The following is a 24,874-nucleotide window of genomic DNA, read 5'->3' on the forward strand; positions in this document are numbered from 1 at the left end:
CAGTAGTGAATCCTTCTTCATTCTGTTGTTGAGAGCATATGTCCAATGTCAAGAAACTTATTTGTTGTTGTTGTTGCTGTTGTTAAATGTCATGTAAAGCTACTCTAGGGCTATTTGGTGATAGACTTGAATGAAAGCGACTAGTCAAAAACACTCACAGCCAACCCATAGGCTGCTCTTCTCCCGCAAACACTGGAATTGAACACTGCATAATAATGTCTCGATGGCTAAAAAATGAGAGCGTGTTCGATAACAGAATTCAAACTTCTGACCCACAGATTACGAGTCGAGCATCTTACTATCAGATCATGTCAGAACTAAAACTATAACAGACGCACATATAACCTCTGTAATACGTACAATTTCACTACAAAATCTGCTGCAGCTTGTAGTGGCCCAAACCAAAACAGCATGTTCGAGTGTCAACCAATTCTCTAACACATTATATTTAAATCTGTGGTATATATGTAGTTCGATGACTTGAAACTATGATTCACATTGTCAACTTTGTAGTCATATATTAAAATGACATAATATGTTTGTTTTTTGAATTTCGCACAAAGCTACTCGAGGGCTATCTGCGCTAGCCGTCCCTAATTTAGCTGAAAGGGCGAGCATGTTTGGCGCGACGGGGATGCGAACCCACAACTCTCAGATTACGAGTCGCACGCCTTAACACGCTTGGCCATGCCGAACCACACACATAATATGATTACATGATGATGTAAGAAAAACACGAAGGTTTTTTTGGTTTGTTTTGAATTTCACGCAAAGCTACACGAGGGCAATCTGCACTAACCGTCCTTAATTTTGCAGTGTAAGACTAGAGGGAAGGCAGCTAGTCATCACTACCAACCGCCAACTCTTGGACTACTCTTTTACCAACGAATAGTGGGATTGACCGTAACATTATAACGCTCCTATGGCTGAAAGGGCGAGCATGTTTGGTGCGTCCGGGATTCGAACCCGCGACCCTCAGATTACGAGTCGCACGCTTTAACCCACCTGGCCATGCCGGGCCAGCAGTGTAAGACTAGAAGGTTTGTTTTATTTTTTTTACTCTCGCGCAAAGATACACGAGAGATATCTGCGCTAACTGTCCCTAATTTTGCAGTGTAAGACTAGAGATATGGCAGCTAGTCACTACCACGCGCCGCCAATTCTTGGACTGCTCTTTTATCAACGATTAGTGTGATTGACAGTTACATTATGACGCCCCCACGGCTGAAAGAACGAGCATGTTTGGTGGGACAGGGATTCGAACCCACGATCTTCGATTAGCAACTAGCGAATTAAGACTTTTTGAAGACCAAAAATAAGCGATTGTGTAAAGTAGTGAGAAATAAGTAATCTTCTTCGTTCGATGTTGTCTGAATGTGAGTGTATAATTTTAAAACATTTACAAAATTCTGAGATAAAAGTTTTATATATTACTTGCGCAGATGATGATTCACGTAATATTTGTTAAGATATAGCAAATCTACTACAACAACCATTTACTTGAAACGTACATTGCAAAAATATTTTCCCTTTTTTTCTATTCATATTCGAAAGCTTTTTAAGTGTATTATATTTTGACACTCCTCAATTGTGCCCCGAAATGCTTCTCATAAATAAATATTTTCTCCGATTGAGTTGGATATGTGTGTATGTGTAGTTGTAGTATGAAACGCCATCTATCAATGCAAGATACTTAATTCGAAGAATCGTGTAGACGTGTCGAGTGGTGTTGAATTTCTTTCAATTCATGGGAAATGAAAAGAGAAGTACGTCAGGAAAAGATCGATTTTCAGAATTTTTAGGTAATGTGCTACTTTGAAAGAAATCATTTTGACTAGTTTTCGTTTCTCTATTATTAGTGTGTGAAACTGAAACGTTGCAAGTGCTACAAAAGTAAGACTTAGTTTTGCTTTCATTGTCAGTATCACAGTTTGGCTCGTTAACGCCTAACGATATCAACTATTAGTATTAAAATTATGAATATGATGATAAAGCGTGAGTTTAATGACAATGATGCCATTTTAAACTTAAGTTTGTTCATGTGGTGTTTGAAGTGATGTCATCTCAGCTGTTTTCAGTTTTTGGATATCCAAAACCTCTCTTAAACTCGTTACGCATGCTATGATGTGTACGCCGTTGTTGTGTTAGTGCAACTTAAAAGCCGGCGAAGATTATTGCAATTAATTACTGTTATTATACTTGTCATAATACATTGATGTTACTATTAAATCTATTAATATGACATCTTCAAACACCACATTCTTACTCTTTTAAGGATTTTTGAAGAATTAGTATATTTGTACTGAATGAAAAGCTAATTCCAAAAATTACTTATGCTACAAAGCAGTTAAGTATAACTTGAGCACTTGATACAAGCACTTGCTCGTTTATACAGCGCAATGTTAAGAATTGAAACAACAATAAAAGAAACATTGTACACATTTCTTTACTGGGAGAGGGATGAATTCAATTCCCCCTTTAGTTGAATATCAACTGTAATGTAGTCTTTAGAAAGTGTAGTCTCGCTGATGAAAAGGCAGAGCCAGAGAAATCCCTATTTAGCCAAATTTCACACAGTATTAGTAACTGTGACTGAGTGATTAAAAATAACTTTTTCTCAGTCTTAGCTAACAAACAACTAATACAGTAGCATTAATTCTTATTACCAGTAAGAGTATTATAGATCAGTGGTTTTTAGTTTTTGTTTATTGTGTACTTCTAGTCAAGCCCATTGACCAATGGCATGCATTTGATACATACTGTATGTTGAAATGATAATAACCAACTTGGCTTATAATAATGAAAAGGTAAATCATAAATAAATAAAGGGTGAACCATATTCTTCTTTTACAGACATGATATTTTATTACAGTAGCCATAAACTAAAGATAAGGATATTAGAAAGAACTGTTATACTTTGTAATTGGAATGCGTATAACTAAATCCTTTAATGAGGATCTCTCAAGTTTGGTGCTAGCAACCAAAGTAATTCCAACTCTGATGGTGTGTAACAAAGTTTAATAGTTAATTGGTTTCATTTGAAGAAAATCTTCCTTTTCCAATTCTTTGAAGGGGTTTTAGCTACTTGTGTAGATGGAGGTAAAGATTTGGCATATTTTGATTTTCAGAAAGCATTCAGCGAGATGCTATCTAAAAGGCTGCTTAAGAAAAAATATAGGGTGTCAGATAAGTTGGCTCATTGGATATAAAAAATGACTGGGTAGAAGGTGGCAGGGGTTGTTATAAATCAAATTCAGTCAAATTGGATTAATGTTGAGTAAACTTTCCATTAGTAAATTTTCAGATTTTGTCATTTACATTTCTGTTTTTAAAATAGGCAGTTGCCATCCATTCCAGTTTACTTATTATGAATACTCTGTTTAAAAAAAAATTAATCAAAGACTGGATTACAGTCACCAGTGGAGTTTCTTGGGGCTCATTGTAAGGACCTTTATTATTTTTCATTTATGTCAGTGATTTAAATTAAGGAATGGTTAATAGATTGCTCTAATTTGCTCTATAAAATGATTTAGATTGTTTGGTGAGATGGATGAATAAATGGAAATTATCTTTTAATGATAATAGATGCATTGTATTTGAATTATCATAATTTTAATGGGAATAATTTCACTATTATTCTGAAAAACAAAAAATAGTGTTTTGAATGATTATTCTTTTAAGCCATACAAGTGATGTGTTGTCGACGATAGCTGGTCAAGTTGAATTTTAGATTGTACCCACAGAAATACTGAATGCAAGTGTAAAGAAATTATAATGTAATTCTATAGATTCTTTGTTAGGCCCACATATGATGTATTGGGCTCAATCTTGGGTGCCTTGCTTTTGGAAGGACATTGTAGAGGGTTTGGAAGAAGGCCTCAAGGATGGTATTTTTGATGAAAAGGTTTTTTGTGAAAGTACATTTAGAAGAGTTAGAAGGGATCAATCAAGTGTTTGAGATTCTTAAAGGAATTGTTAGTACCGTGAATCATTTTTTGATACTTATTGATGAGAAAGGTAGGACTGTAGATGTTGGAAGGTAGGAGTCATCCTCAATCAAGATGGATTATTTTTCTAACAAAGAAGTTTATCTTTGCAGTAGGTTATCTTTAGATGTGATAGAAGAAGTTAAATAAAGGGGATTTTTGTGAGAAGGCTTGATAGATTATTTTGAATGATCAGAACTGGTACAGTTAAGATAGACCAACAAATCTGTTTTTGTCTAAATGTTAATGTGTTAGTGAATCATCATGTGACAGACCAATGGTTTAGAAACACTGCTTTAGTGTGGCTCTGCCCAGTGGCAGAGTGGTATGTCTGCAGACTTACACTACTAAAAACTGGGTTTTGATACCTGTGTTGGGCACAGCATAGATAACTCATTGTGCAACTTTGTGCTTAATTACAAACAAATACACTGCTTTAGTCAAGCTTTGGTCTTTGTTTATTAAAAAGTCTTGCATTTTATGAATGCAAATAAAAAAAAAAATCAAGATATGATAAGACAGTGGAATGACTAATCTAAACAAATTTGTACCAATAAAACTTGGGCAATACTTGCCAGGTAAGCTAAATAAGACATCTCTTTGTTCTGAAATTTGGCATTCATATTGAATGTCCATTGAATAATACTTTGATCACTTTCCCAAATTAAGAGTAAGAATGTCCTTTAAGGATTTTATATTAGGTTGAGGAATAATTCGTGAGCATTTTTAAATAAATTCATTCAAGCATTACATGCAAGACTATACAATACTTCAATGCATGAACACATTACACCCAAAACATTTATTATGATACTTTATTTCATGTAATACCTAGGTATATAGTATGCATTGTTTTAAACGAAATTGCAAGAAATTAAATGCGAAAAGCAGATGGTGTCAAAAATGCTCGATTTTGTCCACTTGACAGTCCATTTAATGAGCTGAAAATGAAAGCAAAAATTAAAGACATATGAAAATCAAACACACCATCTATTAGAGCAAAAATTATCTACCAAATGACATGAAATATTTTATGAAAGCGTTTCATTTATGAATATTTTTTTAACTTGAAAAAACGCTCACGAATTATTCCTCAACCCAATACTAAAAACAAATTTTAATATTAACTAAAAACAAACCTGTAACTAATTATATTCATAATCACCGGTACCAGGGTTACTCTCTTGAGATTTTCTGTAATATCTAATAAAAATAACAAGCCAGAGATTAAATATCTGAAGATAGCTGAACAACAAGTATAGTAAAGATTTCTACAGTAATTCATTAGTGTATTAAAGCAGAAAAAACTGGCTATTTTTAGAGTATATACCAGGAACCATTAAAATCTTTATGGTTTAAAGGGATGTTATTTATACACACACACGTGCGGATATATTGATCTAAATAACATATAATAATTTCTCTTCCTGGTTAGTGAACTGTAATGATAACAGATTAAAGCTTGTGGTAATAGCACCCAAAAAGCATTCTGGATATCCCATTTATAAAACAAAATGCCAAACTTAAACAAATTGATTATCATGGAAAAATCAAAAGAAGGATATAAATGTGAGTGTTTAAACCCACAATGTCTCATCTTTTACTGTCTTTTATTGTCTGCAGCCAGATGTGGGAAGGCAATTACCCTTAAAAGTTATTTAAGTTTTAAAATTAGAAACAGAAGTATCCCAGATTTCTACAGTACAGAACTTCCAGCCACTACCTTTGTAAAACTTAACTCTAAGATTGTTTTGTAAGATTTTGCATTTAGGCATGATTTATGAGGTAGGTACATTACATAATGCTGTATATCAAACTTAATTTTTATGAAAATGTAATAGCTTATTGAACTCAACTTATGCCAATACACTGAAACTTTCATGGATCATTCAACCACATGTGCATATGCCAAAAAAGAAATAAAGATTTTTACACTAAATGTAACTCATGAATTTGTATGACAAAGTTTGAAGATCCAGTTAGAGGTCTGCTACTCCTGACCATTGGGCAGCAAATGTCAAGCATTAAAGAAGAAAAAGACTTTGTCGTTGATGTAACAGAAGAGTCTATTTCAGATATGTCCTTGGCAGAAGACTTAAAGAGTGGTAGGTAAATAATTCTTTTTATTCAAAAAAAATTATTGAACTTTAAGCCTTGAGGTTTGAAAATCATTGCTGTAATACATATAGTAACTGGTAAATCACAGTGACTTAGGCTGGAACATTAGGAATTTTAAACAAATTTGATTCTCATTCAGTGTAAAATTTAGCTTACAAGTACTGACATAAAATCACACAGTTTATAAGATCAGGATTTGAGTCATCACTTGTGTTTTTAAGATGGTTGGTATTAAAACTTTAATTAAAATAAGGGTTGAAATGTTGTTTTGTACTTTATTTTAATTAAAGTTTTAATACCCATACTAGTCATATTGAGAATACATTTTTACTTCAAGTGGGTGTCTTGTCATCACCTATTATTTTACATTTTGATAATGGCTGTTATGACACATTACCCAGAACCAGGACTGGAAAGGCCAACTTCAGGTGACTGACGGTGGTTCTTGAACTTACCTGTTAGTCTTCCTGGCGGGTTATGATCATTACCATTTTGCTGGAATAAGTACTTTACAACTTCTCTTACTCTGCCTTCTCTCTTAACATTGTAAACTATGTGTCAACTTTGGTTTTATGATTTTTCTGTTTTTCAATGATGTTTTGTTTTACCTTCATTTCCTTTTCTGTATTTTACTACATTTAATTTGTTTTTACCTTTTTACTGGGTGTTTGGCACAGATAGCCTAGCTGCTTTGTGCCATAAAACACTAAATCAATCAATCAATCAATACAGGGTGATTATAAATACTGTATAGTTCAGCATGACATATCTTACAAATAGTATGAGAGGTTAGTGAAATTTTGCAGTAGTGCTAAGAGTATCAAGTGGATGTAAATGCCACAATTGTATGTTACAATCAGAGGAACTCTAATGTTTGATCAGTCTTGGTAACTGTATGTGTGCTTCATTGTCTAGAATGTATTGTATCTGTGAGACATTGGATATAAAAACATGCATCTCATTTGGTATGCTAGCCATTTCTGGGAACTTGCATTCTTTGGATCAAGAATATAAAGTTTTCCAGGTTACACTGATGACTTAGTTACCACCACAACAAAGTGTGCTGTGAAACCACACCGAATCGTTACATTATCATTGTGGAGATGTGTTACAAATATTGACCAGATAATGCAGCTGCATGTATTGCCACTTTTAGGAAGGATGGCGTGTTTGTCACAAATCCGTAAGACATTGGCAGTTCTTTGGTCGATGACTTTATATTTTTGCCAAGAAATACAAGACAAAAATTGACATATTGTGTTAAATATGGCTCCATCAGTGTTTAAAATAGTGAAACGTTTAAAGAAACATGTTAACTAAAGAGCATTACAAAAAGTTGAAATTGACAAATCTGTATATTGGATGGCATAATGTGCTAGCCTGTTCTGCTGTGCCACGGCTGATCTCGGTAGAAGTTTCAAGTGAGTTCAGTTGTGGTTTCTACACATGCAACTTTCTCCTTCACACAACACATGGTTTGAAAACATTTCACTAATTAATCTCTCTGCACTCACGTAATCTTCATATTAGTTGACTGAGCTGAATTGCAATTGACATTCATGTTTGTCTATAGAAATGTCCAAAATAAACTACATTAGCACCCCTAGTGACAACTGTGACATTTGTCTTGCATGATACTTTTAACACTCCTGTGTTATATCACCTATGTATGTAATGCCAGTTTTGAAATATAAATTGAAAATATTTCTTTATAATTGCTGTACATTGTAAAATGTTCATTCAGAAATATATTATGTACACAAAACTGTGTAGTGTTTTTAATATATTTATATCCAATAAATGTATTTTGATAGCATTGTTCAATACTTGATACCATGTGAAAAACAAAGTTTTTTTTCTGTGTTAATTAAGATATTTACAAAGGATGCTAGAAGCTAAGAGCACAGAAAACATTAAACTTACATTATAGTAACACTTGGGTTTCTTAGTTTTTAACTTGTAAATAAAGGCAACAGTGTGGTCCCACGCACTGAGTTTTATTTAAGTGATGTACCCTGTTACTTATCTTAAATAATTTCCTTGATTTGTAGAGGCGTGCCCCTCTTTAGTTTCAGGTTGACAAATAAATTTGTTGCAAGGAAATTAATGTAAGAAGAGATAAAAATTACAAATTAAATTTAATAATCTGTTTCAAAGAATTACATAGTACAGGGTGTTCGGAAAGTCACTGTGCACTTGTATGTGTTTATGATTACAAAACTGCACAGTGACTTTTCAAACACCCTGTATAATGTTACATCGCTTGTGTGGCATTATAATAGGCTGATGTTTTATTCAAACAGGCTTTCTTAATTTGCTGTGAGTGGTGGCTGTAAAAATATTATCCTGCGATATAATCACAATGCAAATTGTGACTTTTAAGAGTTTTTTTTTTTTTCTTTAGCTCAGTGGTTTTTGAGTTCACTCAATCTATTTTTAAGTTGTCACAAAAGTTTTGTACCTTAGTATTGTATTGGAAGTTTCTTGAATGTTTCAAAGTGTACAGCTGCCTATTTCTTATTTATATTGAAAATAGTGTGAAATTCTGAATATTATTGCTATGAATTATTATTGAAGATTATAAAAGTGTGTTCAGTCAATGTTAATTAACAGTAGTAATGAAGATGGTTTTCAATGAGATATTGATAACTTGTGCTATTTATAATAATTTATTGAAATTTTACACTAGTATAAGATAAAATTATAAGATATCTGTAAAAGACTGCACATTTTAAAAATAAGTTATGAAATATTTACTTTAAAAGAACTGTCAACTATAAGTTGACATGACAATAGTTGAGAGATGAAAGGTAGTTTTTTGATGCATGATTTTATTATGGAGTATTGAACACCTTTGTTAGTAGTAAATTTGTTTTTTATTTTCATAGGAACGCAGAACGTTCTGAAGTATGTTTCACTTCTAACATTAACAGTTCAGAATGCAGCATTGGGTTTAACCATGAGAATGGCACGAACCCAAAAAAGACTTGTTCATTGCCAGCACGGCTGTGGTTGTTTCTGAGTTTGTTAAACTAATTACATGTCTGGTGATGGTGTTTATAGAAGAGAAGAGTTTTAAACGTTGGAGGACCTCTCTGTACGATATCGTCATAAAGCAGCCACTTGATACCCTTAAGGTGAGATTATGAATTGAACTGAGACATTCTCCAAGTTTGTGGATTTAATGAAATGTTTGCAGTGTAAGATTAATGTGGTTTATGTATACAGTAAAGTAAACTAGTAATAGTTTTGATATATCTGGCAAACTGTTTTGCAGTATTTTTGTTTTTTTCACAGTGCTTTTGTATACTCAAGTTTAAACGGTATATAAAACTTGTCAAAAATGCAGCATGTTTATTACCACCAAATGATTGTATTTGTATTTTTTATTTATACTATTTCAGTTGAAAACTTTTATATAATTTTACTGTTAGAACTTAAGAAAATAACACATGGACGTAGTATGAAATTGCCACCAAACCTTTGAAGCAGTTTACTGAGTCTAAGAAATCTATTTAGTGAAAATAATGGAGTTTTTATAGTACATATAGACAAATATGTTAAATGTATGTAGTTCTCTCTCTCAATGAATAAAGGTTTCTCTTTCAAGGTTTTTTTGTGCATCTTTCAGTGATACACTGAATTCAGACATTAACTCCTTCCAGAGGCTCAGACACTGTGCTATTTCATTTGATGACTTGCATTAAAAACTTTATTAAATTATATAATTTATAAATTTATCTCCTTGAATTTGGTATCAAACTATAGATTATAATTCAAACTTTCATATTGTGTTATTTTCCCCTCGGTGTGGATTCCTGTACGTGGTGAGGGGACCTCCCAGGAAAGGTTCTGTTCTTTCAGTTTACCTCCTCTGGGATCTGAACATCCACCCACATATTTGCCATGCATGGCAAGCTGTGAAGGGGAGGAGAGGATTCTGGTTGTTGAGGGGTCCAACCCTAACACACCATTTTGGCCTTGAATATCTGTAGATGGGCAAACTTGGAGTGGCCCGCTTGTGTCAATCTGCTGGTCCACTCGGGCTAGGGTCAACCAAGTACCAGTATTGGATGTTCTCAACAGGTGTTGTAGACATATCTGATGCTGGTGTTTGGGTATATTGCTCACAAAACCCTGGTGTTGCTGCCGTGTCCTTGTTTGACATTGTAGTGCATCCCCTCTTATGACTCCATGGTAGGTGGAGTCAGTGGGAACCAAAATTTCCCTTTCTTTGTTATGGATACTCCAATTAAAAATCTCAATAAAATAGTGAAAAAACAGTCAATAGGTAAATGACCACGTCTAGAAGATTCTGAGCAGCAATCCTCACCATATGTACCACCCGTTGTACCCCATTTTCTTATATTGCACTCACTTTCAGACAAACCTTAGGGCAAATGTTTTCCTTTTTCATTCAGAAGGGACTAGAGGGACTTGCTGGTTCTCCAAAGTCAGTAAAAAAGCTTCGATCTGGTAACATGTTTGTGGAAACATCTATATCTCAACACAGTGAACTCCTGTTGCATTCAAAGGCAATTGGGGATATACCTATAGAGGTTATACCTCATGCTACTTTAAATTAATCATGAGGAGTTATTGTTGAGATGGATTTGAAGAACATCCCAGAGTTGGAGATTCTCGCTGGTTTCTCCACCCAAGGAGTTTCTGCAGTGAGGTGTATCTCCACTCACAAAGATGGAATTATGGTGCCGACCAATGTCCTCATTTTGACATTTATGTCACCATGTTTGCCTGCCACCATCAAGACAGGTTATCTTAATTGTAGAGTATGGCCATACATTCCAAACCTTCTCCGATGTTTCTAGTGTCAACAGTTCGGTCACTCTCACCATTCCTACTTTCGTTCTTGCCCTAAATGGTTAGAAGAAGAAGAGGTGCAGCTTTTGAAAACGATTCATAACATTACCTATCCTGAGGCTCGAAAATTGCTGTTCAATATTTCTTCTTGGATGTATGCTGCTGCACTTCATTTCACAGCTACTGTGGGAGTGCAGACAGATCTCTTTGTGCCTCCTAAAGAATCGTTATCCAAACAAATAAAGTCTTTGTACCTCCATGGTTAAAAAAGCTGATAAATCAAGTTCGACACCTATCTCTGTCTCATATACATTCCACCAAACCCTAAGATCCACATCCTTTGGTTTCAGGAACAAGCATTTCCTCGGGCCCATCTTCCTCTCATCCCAAGATGCAAAACAATCATTTGTTCACGTCCTCAGTCGCTGGGATCTCCTTCCAACAGCAAAGAACTGCCCAATCGACCCAGGGCAGGATCCATGGAGGGCGATAGACCTCCCTCGAATAAGAAAAGTAAGGAAAATTGACATGGTTGCAAACAGAAGGGTTCTCCACCCAATTCGCTTACATGTAAATAAAAATGGCCACCCTGATACAATGGAACTGTTGAGGTTTACATTTTAATCTGGATGACATCAAAACACTGATTGCTTCCTACTATCCTGTTTGTTTCTTCTTACAGGAAACATTTCTGAAACCTGCTGATACAGTCACCATTCAGCAGTTTTTTTGTACAGAAATGACAGGCTGTGTAATGGATGAGTGCATGGAGGGGTGGCACTGTTGGTTGATCTGCATGTACCCACCCTGTCTTTGCCACTCGACACACCCTTGGAGGCCGTAGCCATCCGTGTTTCCTTGGGTCATACCATTGCTGTTTGTTTTTTCTATCTGCCACCTGGAGAGACATATGATCAATCAGACCTTGATGCTGTCATTGAACAGTTTCCATCTCCTTTTATCATCCTGGGGGACTTTAATGGACATCATCCCTTCTGGGGAAGTGCTGGTATTGATAGTAGGGGTTGCTCTGTAGAGCGTATGCTCTCTGATCACAACCTTTCTCTTATCAATACTGGTTCTTCTACTTATTTCCATGTGCCTAGTAAGTCTTTTACTGCTGTTGATCTCTCCTTTTGCTTCCTTTCATTATTTTCCCATTTTTCATGGAAGGTTGACAATAATCTGAGGCAGTGATCATTTTCCTATAATCTCGAGAGAGACTGGCCGTGGTTGATGTCACCTGACTCACGTGCCCTGGTGGAAGCTGGATCAGGCAAACTGGTCCACTTTCACTGCTCTCACAGAACTTGATCCTGCCATTGTCTGTAAGCCATCAATAGACAACTGTGTGGCAGCAGTAACTGACTGTATTATACATGCAGTTGCTCAATGCATTCCTAAAACCTTGACACGTATTATATATGACAGGATTCTATTATATCCTCATTCATGGTGGAATCCTGCCTACCATGTGGCACAGAAGACTCAACAACAAGCCTGGGATACTTTTCGTAGATATCCCCTGCTCTCGAACCACATCGCTTTCCAGAGGCCCCGTGTACATGCTCGATGGGAAAGACGTCAAAGCCAAATAGAATCTTGGATTACGTTCACAACCATTATATCGTCTTCTACCAGTTCCAAAGTCATTTGGAACAACATTTGAAAGGTCAGTGGGCAATATCACTCTGTCCCCTCTCAATCTTACTCACTGATGGCCAGGAAGTAACTGATACCCATTGCATTGCCGATACTCTAGGTAAAAGCTTTTGCTGGGTATCTAGCACTTCTGCCTCTTCTTCCACCTTCTTAGCCATCAAGACTCGGCCAGAGCAATCACCTCTTTCCTTTCGAGCTAATTGTCTCTATGACTATAATCATCCCTTCACACTGGTGGAACTCAAACTGGCCCTTCATTGGTTTGGCAGTACATCGATTGCACCTGATGATATACACTATGACATGCTGTGCCATCTATCTTCTACTTCCTTTTGCTTTTCTTCTGATTGTTTTTAACTGGATATGGCAGGAAAATGTTTTTCCTGATGCCTGGCACCAGGCTTTTGTCCTATCTTTCTCTAAGTCTGGGAAGGATCCCAAGATTCCTTCAAACTACTGTCCAATTGCTTTGACGAGCTTACTCTTTAAGACCTCAGAGAGAATGGTTAATGCTCATCTTGTTTGGTTCCTCAAATCAAACAATTTCCTCTTGCCCACCCAGTGTGGGTTCTGATGACAATGCTGTACCATGGACCACCTGATTCGACTTGAAACATCAATCACAGAAGCCTTTGTCAAATGACAACATCTCGTATCAATATTCTTCGACATTGAGAAGGCTTATGATACAACATGGAGGTATGGCATTTTGCGAGACCTCCATGTATATATGTGTTACGTGGCCATTTGCCAATTTTTATTAAAATTTTTGTAATGGGTAGGAGATTCCGAGTTCATGTGGGTTCAACACTTTCTGGTTCTTTTCTACAGAAATTTAGAGTCCCTCAGGGCTGTGTTCTGAATATCATACTTTTCAGTATAAACATTAATTCCATCACTGAACAACTCTCTGTTTAAGCTCTATGTCAACGACTTTCACATCTCATGTCAGTCGTCGAACATGAGGTATATTGAGTGGTCACTACAGACTGCCTTCAGTCATTTACTTAAGTGGACCACAGCAAACGGCTTTACCTTCTCTCTCTATAAAACCGTTTGCATGCACTTTTGCTGCCAACAGGGTATTCACCCTGATCCCGAACTTCGTATTGGTGAAGTTGTGCTGCCTGTGGTCTCTGAGACTAAGTTCTTGGGGCTTATCTTTGACCATAAGCTAACCTTTATACCACACATGAAGCAGCTATGGGTCAAATGTACAAGAGCATTGAACATCCTCCATGTCCTCTTTACCACCACTTGGGGAGTGGATTGACATTCTGTGCTAAAGATATATTATGGTCTTATTTGATCAAAACTCGACTATGGATCACTGGTCTATGTCTCTGCCAGATCATTGGCCTTAAATATGCTAGACTCTCTTCATCTTCAAGGACTTCAGCTTTGTACTGGAGCTTTCTGCACTTTCCCAGTTCAAAGCTTATACATAGAGTTTCGTGAACCTTCTTTGCACCTCTGCCGTTTGCAACTGTCTTTACTATATGCTTTGAAACTTCGTTCCTTACCAAAGCATCCCATCTGGGTTGTGTTTTCCTTCCTTGATGACCATGCTTTTCCGGACTAGATGGTGTGCCATTGCTGCTTTTGGCCTTCGAATCCAGGCACAATTAGATGAATTGGGTCTGTCCTTGGATATCATTGCTGCATCCACTGGTCATCCCATCCCACCATGGCTTCTTACAGTCCCCAATTGTGGCCTGTCTTTAAGTAATCTGAGAAAAGTAGACATCCCTGATTGGAAATACTGTCTATTATTTTATAAACATCTTTTGAACCATTCTTCCATTCCTATTTTACAGATGGTTCGAAATCATGTGACTGTGTGGGCTATGCCATGGTTTGTTGTCGCTTGGTGGTTGTGGGTAGAATCCCATCTACAGCTTCTGTGTTCAATGCTGAACTGTATGCCATTTCTCTTGCCCTGGATCACATAGAAGCTGAGCAGTCCTCGAACTGCACAATTTATACTGACTTGCTTAGTTCTCTATTGGCCCTGGAATTGCTTCACATTGGTTCACACCCTGTTCTTGCCAATATTCAAAACCAACTGGCCCATTTCTCTTTAACATCTACTCCTATCCAGTTTTTCTGGATACTGAGCCACATTGGTCCTGTGCCTGTCCCATATATGGACTATGGTCCTATATTCAAGGCTTGGCTTCGTGCCAGCTGGCAGTTGACTTGGAGTGAGTAAGGCAAAAACAAGCTTTTCCAAATAAAGCCCTAAGTTGGACTTTGGCCGTCTTGTTTCCGTAAGGATTAGAAAGAGGAAGTTGTTCTAACTTTGGTCACAGTTTTTAACTCTTCGTTTAAACTGATGCATCAGTGTGTAGTTTGTGTAACACTCAGATTACAATAAGCCACATTTTACTTTCTTGTCATTGTTATGATTCACAACAACGGCACCATTTTAAGCTTGTTCTGTCTCAAGGTTTGTCCAACATTAGACAGTGTTATTGGTAATGGTGACACCATCCAACTTGGTAGTGCTTTTAGTTTTTTAAAGGCCATTAATATTTTTAATGCAATTTAAGTTTTTTAATATATACTTTACACCTTTTAATGTGGCTCCCTTTTAAAAATTGCAGTTCATCTATTTGAATTTGAAATTAGAAACTGACTAATGTTAAATAATTCGAAACCAGAACTGGAAAGGCCAACTTCAGGTGACTGATGGTGGTTTTTGTACTTTCCTCTTAGTCTTTCTTGGAAGTTATGATTATTTGTCATGCTACAGAAAGTCCTTTATAACTTGAATTACTGTAATTTTTCTCTTGACGTTGTAGACTAGATGTAAACATTGGTTTTATGCTATTTATTTATTTATTTTTTAACTTTGTTTTGTTTTACCGTAATTTCCTTTTATGAATTTTACTGAATTTCCTTTTACCTTTTTATCAGATGTTTGGAACAGATAGCTGAGCTGCTTTGTGCCATGAAACACTAAATCAACCAACCAATGTTATTTTTCAATTTAAAAGTGCATATTAAACAAACCCACCTAAACATCAATTTTATGAGCCATAGTATATCGAATGCAGCATAAGTTAGATGTTTTTGAGGTTAAAATACAAAGCCATTTTACCAATATTGACAAGCCTGAATATGAAGTAAAAAGTCTTTTGTCTCTCATGTTTTCTTAGCTATCACAGTATTTAATTAACAAAACAGGTGAGTGAGGGCAATTGTTTGGTAACGGTCTCATTATACACACACACACAAACACACACACACACACACACACACACACTCTCTCTCTCATATGTGATGTGTATAACGAATCAGAAGCTCAGAATGTTCCCTTACTGATTTTTCTCAGCCATTTTCAAATATAAAGGTGCCCTCTTTTTTTTTTTTTTTTTCTTTCAAGTCAAACCTTTGTTCTGGTAAGTTGTTTTTAACATGTTTGAAATCTTGTACTTTTTTAGCTACAAGTAAAGTTTAATTATTAAACTTGGTAAATTATAATGGAATTCTATAGTATTGGTAAAGTAATGATTATTCAAATGTGTGTGTGTGTTATATATAAACTAAAAAATATTTTAACACCCTCCAGATGCAAACTTTCTTGAGGCTTAGCAAGTTAAAACAAGCAGCAGGGAGTACCAATGTTATAACTAGAAGAAATAATTGTTTGCTTCATTTCTGTATTTACTGTTCTATATTTAAAAAATAAATTTAAGATCTTGTTTGTAAATTGTAATAATCTGTATACATATGTGTAATAATTGAAATATGATTATTATATAAAACACAGTCAAGAGAGGTCACTTTGTAAAAACTAAAGGTTAGTTTTATGTTATTTCATATGGTAACATTAATGCCTCACTGTTGTAACATCTGTATTATTAGCTAGGCATTGCTGAAAGGTCACTATAATCACAATAATAAATGTATATAAATTCATAATGTTATGAAATTAAGCTATTTAGTCAAAACATTTTTGTTTTTGTTTTATAATCTGAAGCAAAAATCATTCTAGAATGGAAAAGGCATAATTTATATTAACTTCCTTATATTTTAATGGTGATTGAGATCTGTCAAATTGATTGAACCCATACAATGATTTATCAGCGAAAACAACATAAAATATAAAGTATGTCTTTAAGATATATTTGAAGATATATGGACATTATAAAGATTTTACATTTGAAATTTTAAAAGTTTTTGATACATAGAAGTATTTTTATTCTTAAAATGAAAATTTCATTGTATATTGGGTAGGCAACATGCAAAAACAAAAAAAGAAAAACGTTGCTCATGAAAGCTTAAGACTTAATATACAAAATATCATATTTCTTTATTAAAGCTTTGTAATATTTACTGATAATCTACCAAATTTTGTGAGCACACACTTACTAATTCACAAGTAATAGCATAAAAATAAGTATAAAATGGTTACAAGGTCGGTCCTAAAGACCGAGCCTTTGCTGACAGAGTTAACATTTCATATATACAAGATTAATATTTTGGTACAGGTATGTGTTCCTTCCTTGGTGTACACGCTACAGAATAACTTAATTTATGTTGGAGCTACTCATCTTGATGCTGCCACATGTCAGGTACAGTGATGTTATAAGATTTTTCTTATCAAACAAGTAGAAAAACATGAAAAAACTTTGCACTTGGGACATAAACACATGAGACTGTGTATGCTATTTTTTTAGTCTAGATTAAAAACAGGATAATTTGTACAGCTCTACACAGATTATTCATATTGATTAGTTTAATACTTCTGTATTATTTTCACTATAAGGATAAGTATTTATCTAGTGATGGGAGAAACTTAAGTTAATTAAACCATTTAAAGTATTTCATGGTATTTATAAAGATTACTTGTCTAGCAATATTGGTTATACTCAAGAGTGATTGTTCTGAGCTATTTATATGACCCATTGCAAAAAGAAATTTAGTATTTCAGTCATACTAAGAGATATTCAACATCAGCTTATGATAAATATACATTTTTATTATTTAAGTTGTATTACATTGTGAAATCTGAATTATAGTGTGATTGATTCCTACTAATTTAGCATAGAATATCCTGCTTGAAAAATAAAATTTGGCATCAACATTATTCATGCCTGTTCTGTTGTCATTTCAAAAGTGAATGTCGGAGCTTTGACTGTATCAGTCATACTGTCTGGCACTATATTTGTGTGTGTGTCTATTTATACAAGATGTGATCAGAAGATTTCACTTGTATTCCAAAGAACAATGTATATACATCGGTATTGTGTGCTATTCCTTTCAAAGTAATTTCCCCCAGCTGATACTTACTTGTTCCAATGTTTCTGCCATTTTTGGAAGTAATGCTGGAAGTTTTCAATTGTTACGTGACTTAGTTCTGTTTTCATATTATTATGGATGGTTGGAATGTCATCCCTTTCAACTTAATTCTGTTTTCATATTATTATGGATGGTTGGAATGTCATCCCTTTCAACTTAGTTCTGTTTTCATATTATTATGGATGGTTGGAATGTCATCCCTTTCAACTTAATTCTGTTTTCATATTATTATGGATGGTTGGAATGTCATCCCTTTCAACTTAGTTCTGTTTTCATATTATTATGGATGGTTGGAATGTCATCCCTTTCAACTTAGTTCTGTTTTCATATTATTATGGATGGTTGGAATGTCATCCCTTTCAACTTAGTTCTGTTTTCATATTATTATGGATGGTTGGAATGTCTTCCCTTTCAACTTAGTTCTGTTTTCATATTATTATGGATGGTTGGATTGTCATCCCTTTCAACTTAGTTCTGTTTTCATATTATTATGGATGGTTGGAATGTCATTCCTTTCAACTTAGTTCTGTTTTCATATTATTATGGATGGTTGGAATGTCATCCCTTTCAACTTAGTTCTGTTTTCATATTATTATGGATGGTTGGAATGTCATCCCTTTCAACTTAGTTCTGTTTTCATATTATTATGGATGGTTGGAATGTCTTCCCTTTCAACTTAGTTCTGTTTTCATATTATTATGGATGGTTGGAATGTCATCCCTTTCAACTTAGTTCTGTTTTCATATTATTATGGATGGTTGGAATGTCTTCTCTTTCAACTTAATTTTGATTTTGGGAATAGAAAAATACCGCACGGGGTAAGATTGGGAGAATGTGGGGTGTGTAGTATCACAGGAATGTTTGAACAGACGTGTGTTAAGGCGCGTTGTCATGAAGATGTAAGCAGAGTTTTTCACTTAAAATTGACTGATATGATCTAAAGGAAATATCCAGTTCATCAGCAATTTTGCAGATAGTTAACTGTTGATCACTTCGAATTTTTACTTTCACCTTAGCGACCATTTCATCACTGGACAAGGTCGATGGTTACCCAGAATGTGGGCCATCTTTAACCGATTCCCGGCCATTATGGAAGTGTTTTATCCACGGGTAAAGAACAGTCTTAATTAAGCAGTCATCACCAAAGGCAGTTCTTAACATTTTGAGGGTTTCTATTCCTCCTTTACCCTTATTCACACAATACTTGATGCAAACATGTTGCTCTTCTTTTTTGTTATGACAGGGGCAAGAGATATGTACGTCTTTGAACACATTTTTTGCAACACAGGTATAAGATCTGGTGAAATGGCTTGTTCATGGGCATATCACTATTTGTACTTTGTTCACACCTTAGTGAAGCTCACTGCCTCTGTACTGGTACCTGTAACAAAAGTAGTCTTAGAACTTTTTGATCAGACTTCATGCATGCACACGTGCTTGTGCACACACAGTTTTAAGCTAAGGATTTATTGTTTTCTATAATGGATAAAGATGGTGTTGGTTAAATTATTTGATTCTCATGTGTAAAGAAATGAGTTAATGCAATTATTCACTTTTTAATAAGTCGAATTTAAAGAAAAGATATTTCCCAGACAATAACTCACTTCCATATACAGATAGCTATCTTCCTTGCACATCTTCAAAGAGATTTGCATGCCACCCACCTTGAAGCAACTGCCACCTAATTTTGCATGAATTGCATGTCACTGCATGACAACATCAACATGTAACAGAAGAATGTAATGCACCTCCATGCACAGTTACTCTTCCACTGTGCATCTGCTCCTGTGAATTTTCACTAAAGCTTCCTTCTCAGGATGGGCAGTGTATATAGATGACTGCCTGATTTTGGACACCAGACCATCAGATTGTGGATTTTTCCCCACTGATTTATTATGAATGTAGTTTATATTTACAAATACTACTACTACTACTGCAGTTAATCTTACTTCCTGTGCAATGTCTTCTGGTCTGCAGTTATTGGCAGATGTTATGGCCTTGGTTCAGTGGGAGTTGGCTATTTTCATGCAAGCTTCTGATTCACCAAGGTTACCTAAACAAGAAGACATACCCTGATTTTTTGTTTTCACTCTGTAATGACTGTCAGGATGCCCTTTTGTTCTGTGACCTTTTATCCCCCAACCTCCATATAAGACTTCTGTATGTCTTCACTCTTTAGGCAAAATGTATTTGTAAGCCTTCCTGACTTCTTAAAGTTCAATGTCATGCCTGCCACTTTGCATATCTTCCTTTCATCATTGACTTCTCATTTTTCTCAACCCGTTCCTTGGTTTCATCTCTCTCCTTCCTTTCCCATATCAGTTCCTGCTACATTGGTCTATGAGGTTAAACAATTTTTTTTGTCGACCTTTTTAATGCACTGGGTTGCTTTAGTGGCTGTGGTTGGTATGAGTTTGACGAGGGCCAAGACTTTGAGATTTGCAGGTTCTCTCTCTGATGGGCTCATTCTTTATTTCCCTTCCATTCCTCCCTTTTCCTGTCATCTTATGTCCAATCAGTGTTTATCTGAGACAATTGTAAATCTTCTTCACAAGGACACTGGAGTGGGTGGATCCTTCTCCCATTTGTTTGTTGTCTCCACGATGACTGGTGCCACATCATTGATCTTTCTTCCTTGAACCTATTTCTCGACCTTTCTTGTTTTGCTATGAAGACTCACCTATTACTTTGATAGGTTTTCCCTCCTGGTCTGTGGATGACAAAAATAGATGCCTTAGATGTTTACCTCCACATTCCCATCTCTCAGGGACCTCTATTTTTGCTGTTATATATATGATTAATTACTTCTACCTCATTCACAAGCCATTTCTTAACTTCACACTAAGTTTCTTCTTTGAGAAGCTGCATAAGTAGGTTGATTGGTCAAGGTAGAGAGGTCTCTTCTCCCACATACAATATCTTGTTCATCTCAGGGTACTTCCCTTTGCCTATAATTTATGGGGCTTCTGGTTTGGACTGTCTCCTTTTTTCATTCTTTAATTGCTTAAGAGATTATTTCTTTTTGTGTTCATGGGCTTTTTGGAAGCCCTCATTCCCCTCTGTTGAGCCCACACATAACCTTTTCATGGGCTTTACAAGATGAGTGAAATTTCAGTTAGGTTCCATTGAATACTGTTACCCAGCACTATGCTTCTCTACACTGGTAATTTTACTTGTCTTTGAACAGAGGCAGCAGTGGGTATTCTTCTCTGAAGATGGACTTCATGGATGCTTCCCCTTGTGGTTGGGGTTTGTATCTGGACAGCAGAACATTTCTGGATGTTGATCTGTATCAAAGTCTTCTGTGTAGCAGTCTCTTGGACTTTTAGCTTGATCACTTTTCATCAAGCTTTGATTCATTTCCTTCCATTTTTCCAGAATAGGTCAGTTGTGATCTATTATTACAACTTCATAGTTGTCTTGTACATCACTTGGCTGATATCTTTGTTTTTTTTTTATGCTTATCTTCCTCCATCTATGTTATATCCTCACAATCAAATTACACTCTGTATCTAGTCTTCTTGGTGGGGCTACTTTGATCTCCACTTCTGCTCCTACTGACACTGCTTATTCTTGTTCACTTGTCCTCCTAGCTTATTTGAACATGCTGTCATTCTTATCCAATGCTTTTTCATCATGTATGGCTTTTTCCCTTGCCAGATGGATCAGAATTTTCCCTTGTGTTGTTCTCCTAAATTTCCATTCTGTACACCCTTCCTTCATGTCAGTTTACTAACATAAGTGATAAGTCTATTTCTGTTGCTTTTTCTACTTGTAATTTTCCTCCATTCTCCTTTCCCCTTGGTGTGAATTCCTATGCCTTGTGAGGGGACCTCCAAGAGGATGGTTCTGTACTTTCAGTTTATCTCCTCTGGGATCTAAACATCCAGCCACATGTTTGCTGTATGTGGTGACCTGTGAAGGGGAGGAGAGAATCCTGCTGATTGAAGGGTCCAACCCTGACACACCACTTTGAATTCCTGTAGACAAGTAACCTTGGGGGGGGGGGGGTCAACTGGCTGGTCCACTTGAGCTAGGGTCAACCAAGTACCAGTTTTAGATATTCTCATTGGGTGTTGTTGACATTGTGTTTGCTGGTGTTTGGGTTTTGTGCTCACAAAACCCTGGCGTTGTAGTCTGTCCCTTCATAGGGCTTCATGGTGGGTGGGGTTAATGGGAACTGAAATATTCTTTCTTTTTTGTTATGGATTCCCCAATCTAAAATTAAAAAAAAAAAATTCATATTTATAAAGAAACATGTATGAAGAACCACATCTTGAAGATTCTGAACAGCAATCTTTAACTTCTTCAACACCTGTACTTCATTTTCTGATATATTATCAGAAACATTTTAGTTGCAATGTCTTCCTGTTTTTTTTATTCAGCAAGGACGAGAGGGGCTTGCTGGCTCTTCCGAGTCATTCAAAAAGTCTGCTTTCAATGCAAGAGGAGTTCACTCTTGGAGTGGATTTTTCCACTAAGATGTCCTCAGAACAGAGCTTTTTGAGTTACTCCCCATTCTACTTTTAATTTATCACAAGAAGTTATTGTTGAGAGGGATTTGAAGAACATTCCTGAACCAGAGATCTCTGGTTTTCAACCCAAGGAGTTTCTGCAGTGAAGTGTACCTACACTTGCAAAGATGGAATTATGATGCTGACCAATGTCCTAATTTAGATGTTTACATCATTACATCTATCTGCCACCATCAAAGTGGGTTATCTAAATTACAATGTGTGGCCATATATTCGAAACCCTTTCAGATGTTTTCAATGTCGGTGATTTGGTCACTCTAAAACATCACACTGTGGTTCCTTGATGTGTGCTTGTTGCAGTGGGAAGGACCTTGATGGACTACGAGTATGAAATAGACCTTTTTTGTGCTAATTGTAGTGGCTCTCACCCCCTCTTACTTTCGTTCTTGCCTTGGTAGGTGGAGGAATAAGAGGTACAGCATTTGAAAATGGTTCACAACATTTCTTATCCAGAGACTTGAAAGTTACTGTCCACCACTCTGTCTCAGATGTATGCTGATGCACTCCATTCCACTGTTACAGTGGAAGTGCACACAGATCTCTCCACATTTCTGACAGAGTTGTTTTCAAACAATGTGAAGAAGCTTTTGTCCTCTGTGGTTAAGAAGGTTGACAAGTCAGCATCAACACCTGTCTCTGTTCCTACCATTCCTTCCAGTGACTACCTAAATCCACTTCCTTTGGCTCCAGCTTCTGGCATTTCCTTGGGTTCATCTTCTTCTTCAGCCCCGAGATGCAGAGCGATTATTCATTCATGCTTTCAGTCACTGAAATCTTTATCTACCGAAAGAGACCTACCTGCCCACTCGACCGACTGCTCTCAGTTGTGTACTGAAGTGAACCACAGGAAACGTTTTTACATTTTCTTGTGCTTAAACCGTTTGAATGCACTTTTGCGGCCAATGGGGTGTTTATCTCAATCTCAAGCTCAAGAAGTGAATCGAAGTTCTTGGGGCTTATCTTTGATTTAAGTTGATCTTTATTCCACACATCAAGCAGCTATGTGTCAAGTGTACAAAGGCACTGAACATCCTTCTTGTCCTCCCTTCCAAATCTTGGGGAGAGGATTGATGTTCCATGCTAAAAATCTATTGTGCTTTCATTTGATCAAAACTGGACTATGGGTTTATCGTCTCTGGCTCTGCTAGGAGCTGAGCCTTGAAGAAGTTGGTCCCTGTTCACCATCAGGGGCTTGAGCTCTGCACAGGGGCTTTCCACACTTCTCTAGTTCATAGTTTGTACACTGAGTCTCATGATCCTTCTCTACACCTCTACCATTTGAAACTGTCTTTACTGTATGTGGAAAAACTTTGATCTTTACCACAGCTTCTCACCTGTTTTCCTTCCTTGGCAGCCATGCTTTTTCAGCCATTGCTCCTTTTAGCCTTTGTATTCAGGTGCAGTTGGATGAATTGGGTCTGTCCTTGGATAACATAGCTGTATCCACTGACCAGCCCATTCCACCATGGCTTATTACCATTCCCGAATGTGACCTTTCTTTGAGTAATCTGGAGAAGGCAGTTACTTCCAATTGGAAATACTGTTTCTATTTGCCAAACATCTTTCAAACCATTCTTCCATTTCCATTTGTACAGATGGTTCAAATCAAGTGACTCTGTGGGCTCTGCCATAGTTTGTTGTGGTTTGGTGGTTGCACACAGAATTCCTTCTACAGTTTCTGTATTCACAACTGAACTGTATGCCAATTCTCTTGCCCTGGGTTACATAAAATCTATGCAGTACATGAACTGTACTGTTTAAACTGATTTGCTTAGCTCTCTACTAACCCTGGAATCACTTCACGTTAGTTCCCACTCTGTTCTCATTGATATTCAAAACCGACTGACTCGTTTCTGTCTTATCATCCATTTCTTCTGGATACTGGGCCACATTGGTATTTGTGGGAAACGAGCTTACTGACACCACAGCTAAGTTAGTTTGCTCTGGTGCTATCATGGCCATGCTTAACCCATATGTGGACTATGGTCCTGTGTTCAAGGCTTAGCTCTGTGTCAATTGATAGTTGACTTGGGTGATCAATGTGATAAAATTTTCTATTGAACATATTTTACTATTATGCTGTCTTTATAACTATGAGTGATGGCAACATTTTAGACATATTTTTACCATGGGTTCACTCTCGGCGTTGAACAATGTCATTAGTGATAATGACACTGTTAACCTCAATTGTGTTTTTAAGGGCCATTGGCCTTTTTAACTCAGTTTAAGATTTTAATGAAAAATAGTTGGACTCTGTATTGTTTTATCATGATTCCTTTTTACTTATATTAATAGTTTCACTTTTATTTTTTACCAGTTGTATGGCACAATTGCTTTACACCAATAAATGCCAACTAACCATCCTGTCTTATTCTCCCACACCTAACCTTTTTTTATACCTGGTCTTTGAATAAGAGTCTGTTGGTATCTGCTATGCTAGCTAGT

General features: G+C 36.2%; 1 protein-coding gene across 4 annotated transcripts; it reads left to right on the forward strand.

Annotated features, from left to right (window-relative positions):
• Positions 1-1,632: 1,632 nt before the first annotated feature.
• Positions 1,633-17,284, forward strand: LOC143251140 (uncharacterized). 4 transcript variants are annotated; one of them, XR_013028514.1, is made up of 4 exons: positions 1,633-1,802; positions 5,953-6,091; positions 8,993-9,241; positions 17,084-17,232. XR_013028514.1 is itself a non-coding variant. In XM_076502521.1 (3 exons), exon 3 carries the CDS (start codon positions 14,440-14,442, stop codon positions 14,797-14,799), a length of 360 nt encoding a protein of 119 aa, XP_076358636.1. In that variant the 5' UTR covers positions 1,633-1,802; positions 5,953-6,091; positions 8,993-14,439; the 3' UTR covers positions 14,800-17,077. The 4 variants fall into 3 exon arrangements, 2 of the variants coding, with proteins under 2 accessions (XP_076358636.1, XP_076358637.1); XR_013028515.1 differs by having other exon boundaries at positions 1,659-1,802; positions 5,953-6,095; positions 17,084-17,284; XM_076502521.1 differs by lacking the exon at positions 17,084-17,232 and having other exon boundaries at positions 8,993-17,077.
• Positions 17,285-24,874: the final 7,590 nt, after the last annotated feature.

This window comes from Tachypleus tridentatus, chromosome 5, assembly GCF_004210375.1.
Source record: "Tachypleus tridentatus isolate NWPU-2018 chromosome 5, ASM421037v1, whole genome shotgun sequence".
Taxonomy (NCBI): domain Eukaryota; kingdom Metazoa; phylum Arthropoda; class Merostomata; order Xiphosura; family Limulidae; genus Tachypleus; species Tachypleus tridentatus.